Raw genomic sequence first — 18986 nt, 5'->3', positions numbered from 1 at the left:
GGATCACAACAATCACTGATTTGTGTAACAGCATCGTTCTCTTTATGTACCTATACATCTTCCTTTCAAGATGTAGAGATCTAGCCAATATATTTGATGGTTACATAGCACTGTGTGCTGTTATGTGGAGTAAGTTCTGAAGATGGAACAAAGAGGGGCAATGGGATCCACGCTGATATCTGGAGTGTACATACTGCATTCATTTTCTTCTAATTATGAAATCATAGGTACCATCTACTCCCTTGCCTCTCTAACTCTTGTGGTGGTTTAAATATGCTTGACCGAATCGCACTATTAGGAGGTGTGACCTTGCTGGAGTAGGTGTGGCTTTGTTGGAGAAATTATATGTCACTGTGGGGATAGGCTTTGAGACTCTCTGCCTAGCTGCCTGGAAGTCACTCTTCTGTTTGCCTTCAGAACAAGATGTAGAATCCTCAGCTCCTTCCACATCACGCCTGCCTGGATGCTGTCATGTTTCCTACCTGGATGATAATGAACTGAACCTCTGAACTTGTAAGCCAGTTCCAATTGAATGTTTTCCTTTATAAGAGTTGTCTTGGTCATGGTGTCTGTTCACAGAAATGGCAACTCCAACTAGACAACCCTCCATTTCAATCATCCAAGTTCTCCTCACCCTGTCTCAACTCAACACCCATTGTCTCTGTTTTTGGAGGACTATCAGAGAAACCTCCAAGCCTTGTTCATGGGTTTCAGGTGGACCATGCTCACCACTGCACTCTTCTTGACCCCACTGGGCCTAATCCAGTTCTCGTCCCCTCTCTCTGAGCTCTAGTGGACACAGCAACCTTTCTCAGTCTCTTCATTTCCAAGCCTGCTTTTCTTGGTCCACCCTTCCTTTCATTCATCCTGAGTCATGGGAATAATATCGGGGGTCCTCTGCAAAGATTACCCCTTCAGCTTCCTTTTCACTGTCTTACTGCAGTTTCCTGATCACTTCTTAGTCGTAAACATCTGTTGTGGGCACTGTGGTTATGATTCAAACTGCTTGGGCTTCAGTGAATCTCAACTTTGTGATGTTAGTATATTGTGAGAATGTTTCCCAGAGGAAGATGTGAACAATGTCTACCCCTCATTCCCAAGATATCAAAGTTCACCCTTGGGAACCAATGCATTTATTTGGCTCACAGAACTTGTGTAGGGGGTTGGAAACAAGCTCACATAGAAGCCATTTTACTGTGTTGCAGAGCACTATCCTCAAAGCAGATCTATGGCCATCTTCCTAAGACCAGACTGCTTGCAGAAGATCACCACAACTGAGTTTGCTGACTCAATATTCCCTCACAGGAGGAGGGGAGGAAGTGGGTCAATGAACCCTCACCAGAGTATCTGGCTACTCTTACCAGGCAGAGATTGTGCCCTAATACCATGTGCCTGGAGTATCTAGGTTGGGGAAGCCTGAGGAGGAACTTCACTGGAAGCCACCATCCACAGTGGGTATAAACCTAATAGTGGAGCTGCTTCAAGCTCACCCAAACTCCTGCCCATAACCCCACCCCACTCAAGTTCTGTAGGCCTAATAAACTCCTTGGTTCCCCAGGGTGAACTTTGATGTCTTGGGAATGAGGGGTAGACATTGTTCACATCTTCCTCTGGGAAAACATTCTCACAATATACTAACATCACAAAGTTGAGATTCCTTGAAGCCCAAGCAGCTTGGATCATAACCACAGTACCCACAACAGACACTGACCTCTAGGAAGGGATACGAGGCAGGGGTGGCGGTAGGGGGTGTTGCTTAGAAGAGTAGGTAGGAAGACAAACTTGTAGAACACTAAACATAATAGCAATAAACTTTCTGAGGGAGGGAAAAAGATTGAGATGTCCCAGAGACAGTCTGTCATTTGTATGGCAAATGATGGAGAGATTGCCCATGGAGGATGCTTTCTATAATTGTTTTATCTAGCTGTGACGTCCAGGTAGGTATCAAACTCCGGTAATGAGGCTCAAGCAGAAGTGATCTTGAAAGGATATTCCCTTAGAGGGTCAAGAATAAGAAAATAATGCAGATAAGTAGTTCCCAAAAGTCATCCTTGAGGCTGTACAGCTGCTCTCTGCTTCCTTACTTCAGGCACAGTGTGACTTGCTACCTCTGGCTCCTGCTGCCATTGTTAGTGGCTAAAAGCTGCTCTCACCACAGTACCTTCCCTGTCATGATGGGCTGCACCCTCAGTCTATGAACCAAAACAATCTTTCCTTCCTTCCTTAAAAACAAAAGTCAAGGCCAGCCTGGGCTACATAGTAAGACTCTAACTCAAAAATAAACAATAAAAATAACCTGTCACCAATAATGCTATAGCTAACTAAAAGCAATAAAGATAAGGTTACAGGCTTAAAATTATTTATACTATATCAAAATTAACAATGTATTTATTGTAAACAAAAGGTAGGAATGTTTAAGTGTTTAAGTGTTAAACTTCATAAAGTTCATAAAACTTTTCCAAAATTAAAGAACATGCATGTTACTGCTAGACCCAGACCATGAAGTTCATGCATGAATCATGAGTTCAGATAGTATTTTCCAGGTTATATTATGTAAATTACTGTATCATAATACCTTAAATCCTATGAATATTTCTTTTATTTAAACTCTGACTGGCAACTTCCCATCACCAATTCGACACATAAAAGTAGTCTAACTCAATGTTTTGTTGTTGTTGTTGAGTGCAGTGAAGGCACCGATTAGGCTGTAGGCAGGAAGACCTTACCTTACCTGTTCACTGAGCTCTTTCAGCTTGCCATCGATAGCTCTCAGCCGAGACTCCCGGTCCCTTTGCTCTTTGTGGTCCCGGAGTATCTTCTCTCCTGGACTTGGTTCCGTATTTCTTTCTTCATTGGCATCACGTTCCTAATTTAAAAGTAAGAGAAGGTCATGTTCCTAATTTTAAAGGAAGCGAATTCACACATAGTCGGGTTAGGGCACAGCTGTCACAGACCCTCCGATGTGACTGGGACTTGAGGATCAATTGTGTTGCTCAAACAATGGTCCCTCCCTTCAGTCCATGTTTCAATTCTTCTCAATTTTTCTATTCGAGGAATTAAAATCCCAAATACACAATAAAGCAAATGGGATGATAAACTCGGCGTCTGATATCATCTGAAAGGCAGAAAGGTATGATAGAAACGACCGGGCTGGATAGAAGCCCGCGCCCTGCTCTCTGCTTAGTAGATAAACTGCGGTTACTCTGGGCTTCAGGTTTCTCACAATACTTTTTATTCTTCATTTCTGCTTTTCTCTAATTCTTTGCAAACTTCATACAAGTATACAATGAAATATGATCGCATCCACTCCCCACTCACCCCTCTAACTCTCCCTGGATCTTTCCCAACATGCCCATCTCCCAACCTCCTGCCCTCCCCTCTGAAGTCTGTTTAGTGTTCCCCATGTGTGCATGTGTGGGGCCATCCACTGAAGCATGTGCAATCTACCAGGATCCACACCTCCAAAGAGAAATGGTTCTCCCTCCCACAGTAGCTACAATTGCCAGTTAGGAGCGGGGCGTCCTGAGCTCTTCCACCATCCATACAGGACCACTGACTGCAATGCACAGGTAACCTCAGCTGCTGCTGATACATGTACATTTTAGAACTATCTGTCTATGTCATTAGAGGCAGGTCTATGACAATGGGGACAAACTGGACTTGGCAACACCAGAAGCTTTGACTCTTGGTTCCACCTGGCTCCTGACTAAGATGACATTACCAAACTGAATAATCTTCTCAGAGCCCCCATCTTGTCATCTGTGAAAGAAAAAAGAGACCTGGCCAAAGCCATCACAGCACCCAACAGACACGTGGGAAATCTCAGTACCCAACAAGCTGAACGTGTCCTTTGAACACAGGAAAGACTTGGTGACTTGGTGACTGCTTCAGGGCTGCCGATCACACTCTTCTTGACAGAAGCATAGTTGCTCAAAATTAATAGCATTTCTAGGTGATTAGGCTCAGGCACTTCTTAATTCTATATCTAAAATAAATGTCCTCTCTTCTCTCCCACAGATATCCTCCTCCAGGGTGCCACACAGGAAACTAGTGTAAGAGACCTACATTCACATTCAGTCAGTGTGTGTGTGTGTGTGTGTGTGTGTGTGTGTGTTTAGTATAATTTTCTTAGATTTTTTGTGGTCCTTGAATTTTCTACAATAAGCAAGTTAATTTCATAAGCAGAAAGGCCATTTTTTAAATTTTAGGCAAACATAATATTCTACCAACCCTACTTCCTTTCTTCTCTAACAGAGTCTCTCCATATTTAAAGCATGCAGGCCCGGAGGTTAGATCTCAGCTCCGGCTCAGCTAGAACAATCAGGTGTGCAATTAGAATGCCACAACCTCTTTCCAGGTCTTAATGTCCACCGCCTTACCTGCAATTCTGTGCACTTAGCCTTGGAGGGTATGTGAGACCTTTCCTCAGGCATGCTCTCTGACAGCTTAATCATCTAGCTCAAGTGTCTGAAGAATACCATGTAATAAAACAAGTCAAAAGGGAGCAATTAAACAAACAAACAAACAAACAAACACCGGTGCTGTCAAGTACCCTGCTGCAGATTCAACAAAAGCCTGGTGCCGGGGAGTTCTTTTCTGACAGCAAGCACCGGCCAGAACCGTCTTCATGATCTCTGAAAATTAATTCAGCAGATTCTCCAAGTAACAGATTGTTTTCAAGACATCAAAAAGGATTTTATGGAGAATTCAGTAAAGGTTCCCCGTGATGTACTCAGAATGTCTAATGGCACCGCAAGAAGAGAACTAACCCTGAGATAAACTGATATTTGTTATTCTGACTAATTGATTGCCAAGAGATTCTGAGTTAACCCTCTAAAGACATCAGGGATGTTGGCTGAGCACCAGAGGCCTTTGAAGCTAAAGAAGTTTCTTTTTCATAAGTCAAATACAAAAGACATTACTCGGAGTTTGCTAAGTTATTTGATATTCAAAGCAGCCATGCATTAAAGTCATCCCACCCTGTGCTTCCAGGATCACTCTCTATATGTCTACAGGCCACTCCCACTTCCTGTCTCACATGGGTCAGCTGCCCAAACGTGGTGAGGAAAATCCTTCAAACAGACTGTTTTTATTACCTTGGAATGTTGCCATGAAATGAAAGAATCCTGCCTGGCATTGGAGGCACCTTGGGAAAACAAAATATAAATTCCAAACAATTTGTAAGAGTGGGGACAAGAGCTCTTCCCCAGATCCAAAGGAGAATTTTGACAGCCTGGCTCTAGAAGTGAGGAGTTCTGGAGTCTGTTCTTATATCTTCTTCAATACGAACCCTGATGCTCCTGACATACAAATACTCCTGAGACACACGGACATGCCTGAGACACACTGCCAAGGTTTCTGGAGGGAGGTAAAGTCAGGGCTTGTCACTAGCATAGACTGATCAGTAACTGGATTCCTGCTTGGAACCTGTGCATTTAAATCTGGGGGAAAACAGACTTGACAAAATACACTTTTCAGGACTGCATGTCAAGCAGAGGTCTATTGTTCCTAAATTTTAGCTAGTGTTGAGAAAGAAACAAGTCAAATTCATTGTTTCCATCAGAAGCTGTGTGATCTTGGCAAGAAAGGAGATGACTATAAATACAATTTTCTTCAACCAAATAGTTGGAGCACTTGTTTTGGTTTGGTTTACCAGATTGAATGGGATAGAATTAATATTCTAAGCACAGGACAATAAGTCAAGTTTAGGAGAGCTGTTAAGTTCAGTTAAGTTAGTGGGTTTGAGAACAAAGAAATACCACTTGTCAGCAAGAGCTATGCCTGAAGACTCTCCTTTGACCAGCAAAAACCCCCTCTAACCATGAAGTGGAATTCTAGATTTAGTAAGACTGATCACATGAGAGATGAATAAACCCTATGTCTTTACAAGAGCCAAAAAAGAATAGCATTTATTATTGAATCCAGTCGTGGAGGACTTAAGAAACTAAACGTTACACAATTCCCATATCCCAGATATTTCTGGAGAAAGCTGGAATCCAGTCTATCTACAAATGAGAAAAACAAAATTACATGCCATCATGCAACTTCACAGAGTGATTTCCAATATGGAGAAAGAACTGACTGGCTTCTTGTCGAGTCAGGACATAGATAAGCACAGATAAGCACAGTTAACCCACAGACCTTATGAACACAACCGGCTCTAGTCCGTTCTCTGGCTGCCATAGGGTGAGGGGTAGAAGCTCACGAGAAGGTGCAGCCACTCGACAGTGTAACTGTTACAGCAACGACAGGGACAGAACGTTCCCGGTTTTACATGTGGCCACATGCTTTGTTTTCACAGAGAAAAAGACAAATGCCGCTTTTCAATTTTTTCAAAAGTTAATTAGTACCAGTCACGTGACTAATATAAGGATGGTCACAACCAGCAAACTCCTAAGACCAAGGAGAAGTGTGCCACTTCCCTTACTTCTCTAAATGACATGAGCTTGGGCAATCTCTGTGACCATGTCTAGAGACCCTCAAAGCATGCATCACAGGTTTTCATGCCTACCAACTTAACACCATGGAGAAAAACCACAGCAGCTACGTTAGGGAGACTGGGCTTTAACTCGTCCAGAAAACCATTTTCTTGACAGCATAATACAGAAAAGGAAAGTGCACAGGAAAGTGGAGAACCAGAGAAGACAACTGCTGTCCAGCTCAATCAGGTGAAGTGTTGCTGTATTTTCTGATTTTTTTTCAAGGAAAAACTAGAAACCAGCATTTTTGTTTGAATTTACTTTTAAATGCTGACTACAAACATTTGTAAACACTTTGTGAGCCTAAGGAAGCCCACATATGAATTTAACCATCTCCACAGCTACCATCCCCACCCCGTGCTATGTGGTGGTAGTCTCCTGTGGCTTCTCTGAGGTGGGTTCTGGGAGTCAAGCTCAGGTCTTTATGCTTTTGAGGAAGACACTTGAGGAGGACTCAACAACCCCGGAGCTACTGAAATGGAGGCTTTACAGAATCTCTGATCAATGTCCCCGTCCAAAGAACAAGGGACAAAGCTAAAACATGAAGCAAGGCTTTTTTTTTTCCCTCCCCTGGCTGAAATTACATTTTTATTTAGGAACATTTCCTTTAGAGATGAGATTCTCACCCTTTAATCCTACCAGATCCTCCCCACCTCCCTCCCATCTGGCTCCACCCACTCTGTTATTTAGAGAATAAACAAGCTTTTAAGGGACTAAGCTATAATATCTCACGATGTGATCTATAACTAATACATTAGTGTAGGCCAAAACAAACAGAAGCCAAACACACAGCCCAAGACAGATTTAGATGGAACCCATTCGTTCCAGAGTGCTCTAGAAGCCGTATTATATACACAAAGGACCTGTAGAGTACCTGACAGACCCTGCCTCTTCAAAGTGCCACCAACCTTTCAACACATCTATGTTGGTGAATAAGTTGCCAACATAATAGCCACTGGGATTAAAGTCATGTCCACCCATAGCACAATGATGTTAATAAACAATTGATACAATAAATATTAGGGTATTTCCTCTACTACAACTATAGCCATGACTGCTATCCCAAAATGACTTTGCTGCTATAACATATACAGCCCATATATTTTTATCATGTAGTAAAATTTTATATTTTTATTTATCCATTTGTCCGTTAAAGGACTGCTGTGTTGCCCCAGCTATTTTAAATAAGTTTGTTATGAATAGTTTTATGGTAGGACTTTTCCCTAATAAATAAACATTACAGGAAATCAATCACTAGGCAAGTAGGCAGGACTTCTGGGTCAGGAAGAGGTAGAGGGAAGCAGGTGAAAGGAACGACGTTTTTGGACTGCAGAGAGCATGAAGGCACAATGTAGGTAGCCGCAGGCTGTCAGTTCAAATGGCAGATCGGATCTGCCACTGGAGGATTTTATTATTATTAGATATTTTCTTCATTTACATTTCAAATGCTATCCAGAAAGTCCCCTATACCCTTCCCCCTGCCCTGCTCCCCAACCCACCCACTCCTGCTTCCTGGCCCTGGCATTCCCCTGTACTAGAGGATTTTTAATATAGATTAGTTTATAAGAATTAGGATGCTAGGTTCTGCTCCCAGCAATTGCGTTAACTGTTGATTCTAAACTAAGATTGTGTGGTGTTTCCCTTCACGGGGCAACTCAACTGAGTTTAAGAGAAAGGTAAGAGGCAGAGGGTGGTGTACAGGAGTACACCCCAGCCTGCGTAGGAATTTGGAAGCGTGGAGTGGGCGTGGCCACAGTCAGCCACAGGAACTTAGAGAGCCAGATGGATAGAGTGACTTCCTGTGGTTGAGATAGGTCCTGGCTAAATGGAAAGAATGCGGTCTCAGCCTGTCTGTAGGGCTGGAGACAGATCAAGGCCACCGGCATTAGCATAGGATGCTTTTTAATATTTCATGCAACATAGTTTTTAATTTTCAACATATTTTAAAGCTAATACATAAAATATTTAAAAATTAGTAATATACTATCCATAGTATTTGATAAACACAGGATAATATATTTTTTATTTTGGACATTTGGACGGCAATAAGTTTATACATTGAAATGATTCTGAAAAACAATGTTATACTTAGATGCAAATGAGTATTATAACTTTGCTGTTCTTTTTTAATGGCTTTTTTCACTTTTTTCTCTTTTGAGGTTATAATAATTTTCTTCCCTTTTCTCCTTCCAAATCCTCCATATATCCTTCCTTTCTCTCTTTCAAACTCATGGCCTCTTATTATTTGTTTGTTACATGGATATATGTAAGTGTATGGACATACATATTCCTAAATATAACCTGCTCAGTCTGTTACTTGAAGCAAGTCTTTCATACTCCAAAATAGCCCATGTGCCTGACTTATCTTTAAACTCCTGTAACTCCTTTTTTTTATTATTGGGTATTTATTTCATTTACATTTCCAATGCTATCCCAAAAGTTCCCCACACCCACTCCCCCACCCACCCACTCCCACCTCTTGGCCCTGGCGTTCCCCTGTACTGAGGCATATAAAGTTTGCATGACCAATGGGCCTCTCTTTCCTATAACTCCTGATATTCAGTAAATCCTTGCTAGTGTTTGTTGAATTATTTTGAAAGTAGCAATTTAGAGACTGGGGACATAGTTCAGCAGTTAAAAGTCCTTGCTACTCTTGAGAAGCCAACGAAGTGTCTCCTAGCTGCCTATACAACTCCAGCTTCATGGCTCTGACATCCTCTTGTGGCTTCTTCTAGGGCCTCCATGAACACGTGTATACACACACACACACACACACACACACACACACACACACACACAGAGTTTGTCTAAGTAGGGATTAATATTCCACTTAAAAGACATTCTTCTAAAGGTTCATGAAGAGAAACTGACGAGCTAAGGGTCTGCAGTAGAATGAAAATGAGATGAATTCTAATGCTAAGTGTTTGTGCTCAACAAAAGATTAGAGCCCATTCACTCACCAACTACACAGAGATAACGCATTTATGAATTCATTTCAGTGTGCTTATTCAGAAGACATCACAATCCAAAACCAATTACCATGAAATAATTTGCCAGGCTTGCATTTCTACTTGAAAATTCAGTGTGCAGTGCTGTTTTGGGCTAGACGCTTCAAGAAGAAACTGAAAATAAGAATCCAAATGACAGGCTGTTTTGAATGGAAAAAAAACATTAATTTCTTCTTTTCAGCAACTATTATGTTCTGGATCTGTTCATGTATTTAGTGGAAACCGCAAGTGAAGTTATCTCTTTTCTTTGTAAAAAAAAAAAAAAAAAAAAAAAAAAAAAAAGGCTGTTTCACACGTGTTGCTGTAAATATTTTAAAAGATCAGCACATTTCCGCGCTCATGCCCTGTTACTCTCAGCCTGGTGGTCTGGCCAGCCTGTTCTTATCTCGTGGAGACTCTCTGGCCCACCAAACCCACGCTTTGCCGACATACCTTTCTCTCTTGGACCCAGATGAGCCACCACGTGAAGGAAAACACAACACAAACTTAGTTCAGAAACAATGGTAACTCAATCGCCCGGCACAGCAACTAAAATCCTAATCTTGTAAGCCTTATTTAATCTAAATCCTCTGGTGAAGAATCGTGACAGATCTGCCATTGAAACCCTTGAAACCCGGAGACACTCATAGTTACATCTTGTCCTCACGCTATCCCTGTCCAAAAGGACCTAACTCTCCCCTGCTTCCTCTCTTTCCCCTCTCCAACCGGAAGTCTCGAGTACTCGCCCAGTGATTGGCTCCTTTATTTGTTAGGGGATTGGTTCTGCAACCCTTCCCAGGCACACGGAATTAACATCAACATACAAACAGCACCAGGCCCACCACAACACACATGATCTCAGCCTACACCAACAAAGTTGTACGTCGTTTTTTTCCTTTTCGTTATGTTCCAAATGATTTATCTGAACCATAATGTGGACCCTGAAAACTATGATTTAGATGAGGATAACAAAAGCTAGCAAGGACTAGCTAACTTTACAAAGACAGTTTACTTAACTTTCTAAAGCCTGAACAGATCTCTAAATTCTCAATCTCGTTCAAGAAGACCACCTGACAGCCATGATGAGGATGGCTTCACTTTAGGAACACTCTTGAGGCTTTAGAGCTTAGCTTTCCTAACCCCATCAACTACGAGTCAGATGAAACAGGAAAAGAACAGGGTATCTATGGGCAGTTTTATTACCCATCTTAACTGCCTCTTCTTGAGAAGCAGAACTCAGTAAAACATAGTAGCTTGTGTCAATGTCCCAGGGTGCATTCCGTTGCAATAAGTATTCCAGTCTTCTCTTTCCATGAACTCTGACTCCGACCCAGAGACTTGTACTGAGATCAGTGCCTCTAATGCTACTACCTCAGGGGGTTAGGAATGCCCCTCCTGGCCCTTAGAAGCCTAGCCCCAGAATCTGAGCTAGCTCCCAGAGGTGCTGCCAGCCACTGAACTGTCTCTTCAGACCACTCCGACGGGTTCTTTGGCTGATGTAGTTTCAGACTGGAAGAAGGAAGGAAGGAAGGAAGCAAGCAAGGAAGGAAGGAAGGAAGGAAGGAAGGAAGGAAGGAAGGAAGGAAAAAACATACCATATCACCCTTATGGCTCTGACTTTCAAGGCTGAAGACGGTGGGAGAGTCAACAGAGAGTTCCTGAAGCTTTATGTCAATCTCAGCAAGCTGCTGAGACTCAGTGGCTGCAAGGGTATAGCCTTCTCCTGGAACCAGCCAACCCCACTGATCGCCCTAAGAGAAAACCAAGGTGACCAAGTCATTCCCATACCATATTCTCGCACCGAAACATACTGTTTAGACCTCTCCACCAGAACCCAGGGCTTACAAAGCACAACACAACACCATGGACCATGGAGTGTGAAGGTTAGGGTTTAATTATCTTCCCAGTCTGTACAAGGTGTCTACTGGTGTCACTGTGGGGTCCCACAGCCTCATAAGCTGGTTCTCTTTCACATGATCAGTCTTCCACATGTTGAGAAGAAATCTGCTTTAACCAATCATAAATATGGTATTTTCAGACTTTACCCCAATAAGCCAAAATAACCTGAACTGACCTGACCTGACCTAACCTGACCTGACCTAGTCTCCACGCCCAAATCTTTCTGTACAGTGAACTACACTTGCCTTAAGAGATAATCAATCATAACCTAGCAATGTGCTATTGTAACCAAGTAGAGAAATCTCAGCCAATCACAGCAACTGCTGAGACAACTCAGCGGTTAAGAGCCAGGGCTGCTCTGCAAAGGGACCAAGTGTGGGTCCCAGCACCTACACCAGGTAACTTACAACCCCTACAGCTCTGCCTCTAGGAAAGCCAATGCGCTCTTTTGGCCTCTATGGGCACACACACACACACACACATGCTTTTAAAATTCTTTTTGAAAAACCCCTTTATAGAGTCCATCCAAAACTGCCACACTGGCTATTCGCTGTGCGTGAGTAATGAGGATCCGGATCGGGCACAGGCAGGTCAGTCTGAACAGGCACTGAGACTGCCCAGACTCGTGGCAGCAAGACTGGAAAAGGTGTGAAAGGTGGAGCTCAGCTGTGGTATTGTCACGCCAGAAAACAGACCCAATGCCAATAGCATGCCACTTTATTCACAGTAAAACACCCAAAAGTCTAAAACTACAAGGGAAATAGTATTACCTAATTAGTCACAGATAAGAAACGGGTTTATTATTTACCCTCATAAAATTGATACAAATACTGAATGCTCTAAATGAAAGATAATTAGCAAAACTTAAACTACAGAATCAATGACTAAACAGCAATTAATTGAAGACTCTCTCCTGAGTGAAATTATTTTTAATGAAGCTAAGATTTGGAGCCTGTCGATAAAACCCAGCAGAACATTGATGTGCAGACACCAGGCGACCGCAGCAAGACATTTCATAATTAAACGGAAGGTAGCACTGTCTGGCCTGCTGCTCCAGCACCACCTGGAAACGGTTGGCCTGTGTGGGAAGCTTAAACTTTCTGGTTTGCAGGAGTCTCTCCTTCCTGAGACAGAAACCAGAGATGATCTTCCTAGCTTCCTTCCTAGTTAAGGTTCAAGCAGGTAACTTAGTAGCCAGCAGCCAGGCTCAACCACTCACTAGTATAGAAGTGAGTGATCTGGGCACCACTGTAAAACCCACCTTGCTACAAAAGAGGGCATCAGGGGCATCAGTGCATGGATGTACACACACACACTATGCACACACATTCACTGCACATACACATGACATGCACCCACATAACACTGTGCACACGTTCACTGCATATACACATGACATGCACACACACAACACTGTGCACACGTTCACTGCACATACACATGACATACACACAACACTGACCACACACATGTGTTGCACAGTCAAGATTTTAGGAACTATTTCAGAAGTTGAGGGATAATAACAAAATCAGGTCATAAACAGAACTAGATTCCCAACTAATATGAAGTGAAAAGAGAAAATGAATAAAGAGATCAAATATGACCATTAAAATACATAATTTGAAGGAAGAAAATGTTCAAAATATTATCAATGGCCATTCCAAGTAACAACAAAAATAGTTTAAAATAACAAAAATATTGTTTGAACTGATATAAAGCTTAAAAATGGGAGGACAAAACACAAATACTAACTAAGCCAATATGACAAAAACAATATCAATCACAAACATTCATTGTCAACACATAGCAGGAACAGCTGTGTGGGGCTGGGGGGAGCCAAATGCTGTCTGCCAACAGCAGAACATGTCCTGCCAGCTTCACAGTTAGCAATAGACCTAAAAATGAAACCTGGGCATCTAATTCTGCTACATGAGTTTTGTTAATAAATTAAGACAATTAGCACGGTTAGCAAAGCTGAAGTAACCTCAGAATTTCTTCATGCTCAACAGTGTGCTTCACCCACCCTCACCTCTATCCCTGAGCCCAGCTCCCAGAGGACCCTCAGAGGTTGTATTCTGTGAGGCTCTGGCATTTGCTTTGAATTTGGAGCGGAAGAAGGGTATTATGATTGCCCACACAGAATTTTTTCAAGGAATTAATTGTTGACCTTTAAAACACATGTTTCCCATTTAAAAATCTGATTTTTCTAGCTTCTCTCAGAAATGTGCAGGATCTTGGCAGCCAGGGTAGTCATGGAGCTTGGTGTCCCCTGGTCTGTCCTCCCCTGTGGCCACAGCTGTCACACATGTGCTGCTCTTGAACCTCCAGTAAATGGCATCCTCTGCAGCTGTGTGCCCTGGGCTTCCAGCTGGCTGCAAGTAATCTGACACACAAGCAGGGAGCAGATAAAAGGGATGCGGGCAGGGTCCTCAAGTGCCAGTCCTACCACAGCCTCACTCAGCCCAGGGAAATAAAAGTCAGACCAGAGTGCCAAGTGCTTCAGGTAACACAAGTTTCTTTGTGGAACTAAAAAGCATGCCTACACAATTAACAGGGAAACTTGTATGAACAGTGGACAGCTGCACTCCTGTGGATCATTAGGGAATGACACTAGCTCTAGAAATATCTGCATTTACTCCTATAGAAAAGCCTCTTCCCAGGTCTCCATGGAACTGGATGGTGAAGACTGACTGGACAGAAACAGAATATCATCCTACAGGATTATAAAGACCACACTGGAAGACTGTGAAGCCAGGACGGATGAAGAGGGGGCACAGAGAAATATATTCTTACAGCATCAAGAACTAAGCCTAGCGTGCCACTTTACAGACTTAGTGAGCTGACCAATAATAAATCTGAAAATGTTAGAATTTTTTATGCGGAGAATGTCTTCTAGCTGGAAAGGCTATACACTTGCGCTAATAGGTTGACGGCCCAGAAATGGTTTGGAAAGGCAAATCCTTGGCAGTCGAGTTTGCTTACCTCGGCACTGGAAAGTCCTGAATCTGCATCATCCAGGCCTTGCAGGAGCTCATCCAGTCTTTTCTTCTCTCCTTCAACCATGACCACTGGGCTTCTTGAATGCTTGGCCAGCTACAGAATATATTAGTGAGAAATTTAAGCATGCAATGCAACATGTCGACCAGCAAAAAGAAATGAGACTTCTACAAAGTAGAAATACTAAATTAAACTTTGGGAGATTAGACACTCTGATCTGCTAGGTAGTTTTATTTTATAACAACTCTTTTGTAGTCATTTTCCAAAGATATTTACAGTATAAGAAACCCTTCTTTTCTTCCTCTCTCGACACACACACTGTATCTCTCTCTTTCTCCCTTCCTCCCTCCCCTTCTCTCTCCCTCTGTGTGTGTCTCTGTGTAAATGCACGTGTGTGTGCACATGTGTGTGTGTGCATGCACACTTACACATGTGTTGGCTATAGCACTTATGTGGCAATCAGAGGTCATCTTGAAGGAGTCAGTTCTCTCCTTTTACTGTGTGGGTCCAGGAATAGAACTCAGGCTTTCAGGCACTCACCCTTTACCCAATGAGTCATCTCACTGGCTCTAGGCAGGCCTTCTTATTAACCACTGCAAACGTCACTTTTATATAAACATTTTTAAATGGAAGCTGATTTCAAATTTCTCTCCAAATATAGAGATTTAGATGATAAAGACACAGGCATATAGCTATAGAGGGTATGGATATAGAAGACATGGACATGCAGATGTAGAAGCATAAAAACATTTGCTGAGACAGAGGTCTCTGTGGACACTTTCTGGTACCACACATCCACTTAAAGAAACTGCTTTTTAAATTTCTAGAATATTGAGACTGGGCATGCAAATCAGTTGGTTAAGGCTTACCTTACATGCACGAAGCCCTTGGCTCAATCTCTAGCACCTCAGAAAGCTGAGCACCATGGTGCACACCTACAATCCCAGCACGTGAGAAGTAGAGGTGGCAGGGGCATCAGAAATTCAAAGTCATCCCCAACTACTCACCAAGTTTGCGACCAGCCTGAGCTGCACAAGACCTTATCTCAAAAATTAATTAATTTCTAGAATATCACAAAAGGCATTTAAATAAAGATCCTGTTGGTGTTATAAAAGGGAAAGAAGGAGAATCTATATTGAAGCTATTGAGCACATCAGCAAGAGCTCAGAGAAAACTCAGCTGTTCTTGGAAAATGAAACAGTGCATCAAGATCTGCTGGGCTAGCAGCGACAAGGCCAGAGAAGTTGGAGAAGGTTCCCTGAGGTAACATGAACATGGGCACACAAGACTGAGAGTGGCCAGCCTGGTGGTGGCAGACTGACTCGGGGACCAAGCTGCCTGGCACAGCATGCCAGATGGGAGAACAGATTCTGGCCTGAGCCGAGGAAACAATTCTCCTGCTGATACTTTACCCTTACCAGTCACTGCTGTCCGAGCAGTTAGTGTGAGCTTCTGTCCACCCCACAGACGTTTCTCATAGATTAATTAATTAGCATCCCGGGCTAATACAGAAGTCTCTGCGCCCTTAACTGCTCCTTTAAAGACAAACCAAATCAGGTTGCCTGACCTGCGGTGTAACAAGGATGAGCCCTAAATCAAGGACCCACTCAAGAGCAGAAACCAAGGTCGGGGAGGAACAGGGGAGGGCAGACTACCAGCCGGTTTCTCCAAGCCAGTCTTGCTGCTCTGCCAGGAACATTTTCCATCCTAAGTTCTAAACACAGTAGTTACACAATCAGTCTTATAATGAGAATGACTCAATCAATAAACACACACACACACTTTACTGGTGTACAAGCTAAAATCTGGAGGAGAAGTCCTAGTCATGGCCGTTTTCCATTTCAGGAACTAGACTATTCTGAGTGATAAAATAAATTCTAGCTGAAGCTAGAAGATTTGAAAACTATAAACTAGGATAGAAGGAAGCAAGGCAGGGCAGAGCAGGGCAGGGTGAGATGGGAGGTATGATGTAATTAGACTAGAAAGCAGTGAAAAATTGTTCTTGGGTATTCCGAGCTTTTGAGCTAATATCTACTTCTCAGTGAGTGTATACCATGTGTGTTCTTTTGTGATTGGATTACCTGACTCAGGATGATATTTTCTAGTTCTATGCATTTGCCTGAGAATTTCATGAATTCGTTGTTTTTAATAGCTGAATAGTACTCCGTCGTGTAAATGTACCACATTTTCTGTATCCACCAAGATACAATTCACAGACCACATGAAGCTCAAAAAGAAGGAAGACCAAAGTGTGGGTGCCTTGGTCCTTCTTAGAAAGGGGAACAAAATATTCACGACAGCAAATACAGAGACAACGTGTGGAGCAGAGACTGAAAGAAAGGCCATCCAGAGACTGCCCCACCTGGGGATCCATCCCATGTACAGTCACCAAACCCAGACACTATTGCTAATGACAAGAAGTACATGCTGACAGGAGCCTGATATGGCTGTCTCCTGAAAGGCTCTGCCAGAGCCTGACAAATACAGAGGTAGATGCTCACAGCCAACCACTGGACTGAGCACAGGGTCCCCAGTGGGGTCCCCAATGGAGAAGTTAGAAAAAGGACTGAAGGAGCTAATGGGGTTTGCAACCCCATAGAAAGAACAACAATATGAACCAACCAGATCCCCTAGAGCTCCCAGGGACTAAACCACCAACCAAGGAGTACACAGGAGGGACCCATGGCTCCAGCTCCATATGTAGCAGAGGATGGCCTTGCTGGGCATCAATGGGAGGAAAGGCCCTGGGTCCTGTGAAGGCTCAATACCCCAGTGTAGTGGAATGTGAAGGTGGGGAGTTGGGAGTGAGTGGGTAGAGGAACACCCTCTTAGAAGCAGGCAGATGGGGGATGGGATAGTGGGTTTCCGGGGAAAGGAGGAACCGGGGGAAGGGGACAACATTTGAAATGTTAATAAAGAAAATATCCAATAAAAAAGGTAAAAAGAAAGAAAGCAGTGAAGATACAGATTATTTCACAAAGCTTTCCTTTTGGTTATATGTACTAAACCAATTATGCACACATTCATCTTGATAAAAAGTCTATTTCAAAACCCCAAATGGCTGAGATGTCTCAGAGGATAGGAGCACCTGCCGTGCAAGCATGAGTTCAAATCCCCAGGACCCATGTAAAAAGCTAGGTGGGTGCCTAGAACACCAAGTGTCAAATGAGGAGCAGAGATAGGAGGGAACTGGAGCTCAGGAGCTACCAGGCTCACTCCAGGTCCAGTGAGAGACCCTGCCTCAAGGAAATAAAGCAGAGAGTGGTAGATCAGCACAACCTACCTCCTCCTCTGGCCTCCGCACACACAGGCATGTGCACCCACATACACACACGTGCACACACACTACCCACGCTCACACCCAGCGAGACAGTAAGTAAATTCCTAGGACTCTTTCTTCCCCTGGCTTTCTCCCACATTCTGTCTCTTGAATCATTAGATAGATACTTACCTCAATGTTTCGCTTAATAAAATCCTGGCTGTGTTCAGGGTTCTGCCCAATGAAACCCTGGCTGTCTTCCCTCCTAGGCTCAATCGCTTCTGTATTTGAAAACGGTTGCTTTTTTGTTATGATCAATGGTTCATTTTTCTCCACATCACAGGTAAAATCTAGTATTGAAAAAGTTCAAAATAAGCTCACAATTACAATTCTGAATCATACTAAAAACTCACCTTACGTATACATTAAAATATGTTTTAGGAACACAGAGAGAAGGAATAATTTTTAAATTCTAGACCCAGATTTGGCTTAGGTTTATTTTCTCCCATCCTCCATAACCCAGATTTCGATCAGTTGCAGCCTACTTTTAAAAATCATCTTAATTAAAGTATAATTACATCATTTCACCCTTCCTTTTCCTACCTCCAAACTCCCCTGCTAACCAGGTACCTGCCTTGCTTGCTTTCTCTCTCAAATCATCGCCTCTTTTCCTTTAATTGTTGAGATAAATATATCACAAATATACATAAATATATAAATGCAGCCCTGTTCAGTCTTCATAAAGTTACTTGTATGACATGGTTTCAGGACTGAACACGTGGTATTAGATAACCAACTGGGGGGCTCTTCCCTGAAGAAAACTATTTTTCCCCCTCTCACAACCAGCCAAAGTGCTGAGGACAAATAAAGATGGAGTGCCTGGCCCCAAATGATTCATTTCTGAGGCAATGTCTGCACCTAGAAGCCAGAAGAACAGGGAGCAGCCTACTTTTTCAAAACTATTATGCAAAATTTCAAAGATCCAGTAATAGAACACAATAATGAAGTTTTGATAAGTAACTTCAACATGGACAAACTCACAAAGGATTGTGGGCCGTGCCTGTTTTGTTCTGGGTGTGTCCTCTGCCATGAGCTACATTCTCAGCCCTTATGCCTCACCTTGAACTCTAGTTAGTGTTCTTTTTTATTAGATGTTTTCTTCATTACTTCTTAACTGATCAAATTATATAGATCAAGCCCCCTTCACCCATGACTATTTCATGCCCCCTTGTGGCAATCTCTATAATCACACAAGTTAAACATACCTTTCTCCATGAGATTTTCGTAAGTTTCTGGAGGAATCTGAGTATGAAACACTGAGAAAAGGGCGTCTTCAAACTCACACTGCAATGCCTCTGCTGATAC

The 18986-nt window shown here is 42.8% G+C and overlaps 1 protein-coding gene across 4 annotated transcripts in view; it reads right to left on the bottom strand.

Annotated features, from left to right (window-relative positions):
• Fsip1 (fibrous sheath interacting protein 1) overlaps positions 1 to 18986 on the bottom strand; it is a 128663-nt gene that overhangs the window by 92043 nt on the left and 17634 nt on the right. For 2 of the 4 annotated variants that reach the window (XM_021155178.3, XM_021155192.2), the window contains exons 6-10: positions 18887 to 18979; positions 17814 to 17971; positions 14348 to 14458; positions 11062 to 11217; positions 2732 to 2866 (exon numbers count right to left, since the gene is read on the bottom strand). In XM_021155178.3, the coding sequence (XP_021010837.1) occupies positions 2732 to 2866; positions 11062 to 11217; positions 14348 to 14458; positions 17814 to 17971; positions 18887 to 18979 (653 nt within the window). The remainder of the gene's footprint in view (positions 1 to 2731; positions 2867 to 11061; positions 11218 to 14347; positions 14459 to 17813; positions 17972 to 18886; positions 18980 to 18986) is intronic. The other 2 variants (XM_021155182.3, XM_021155186.3) reach the window with 2 other exon arrangements.

This window comes from Mus caroli, unplaced genomic scaffold (assembly GCF_978045245.1).
Source record: "Mus caroli unplaced genomic scaffold, Mus_caroli_1 scaffold_2, whole genome shotgun sequence".
Taxonomy (NCBI): Eukaryota; Metazoa; Chordata; class Mammalia; order Rodentia; family Muridae; genus Mus; species Mus caroli.
Note: the sequence above shows the minus strand (reverse complement) of the source record. Positions and strands in the feature narration are given on the sequence as shown.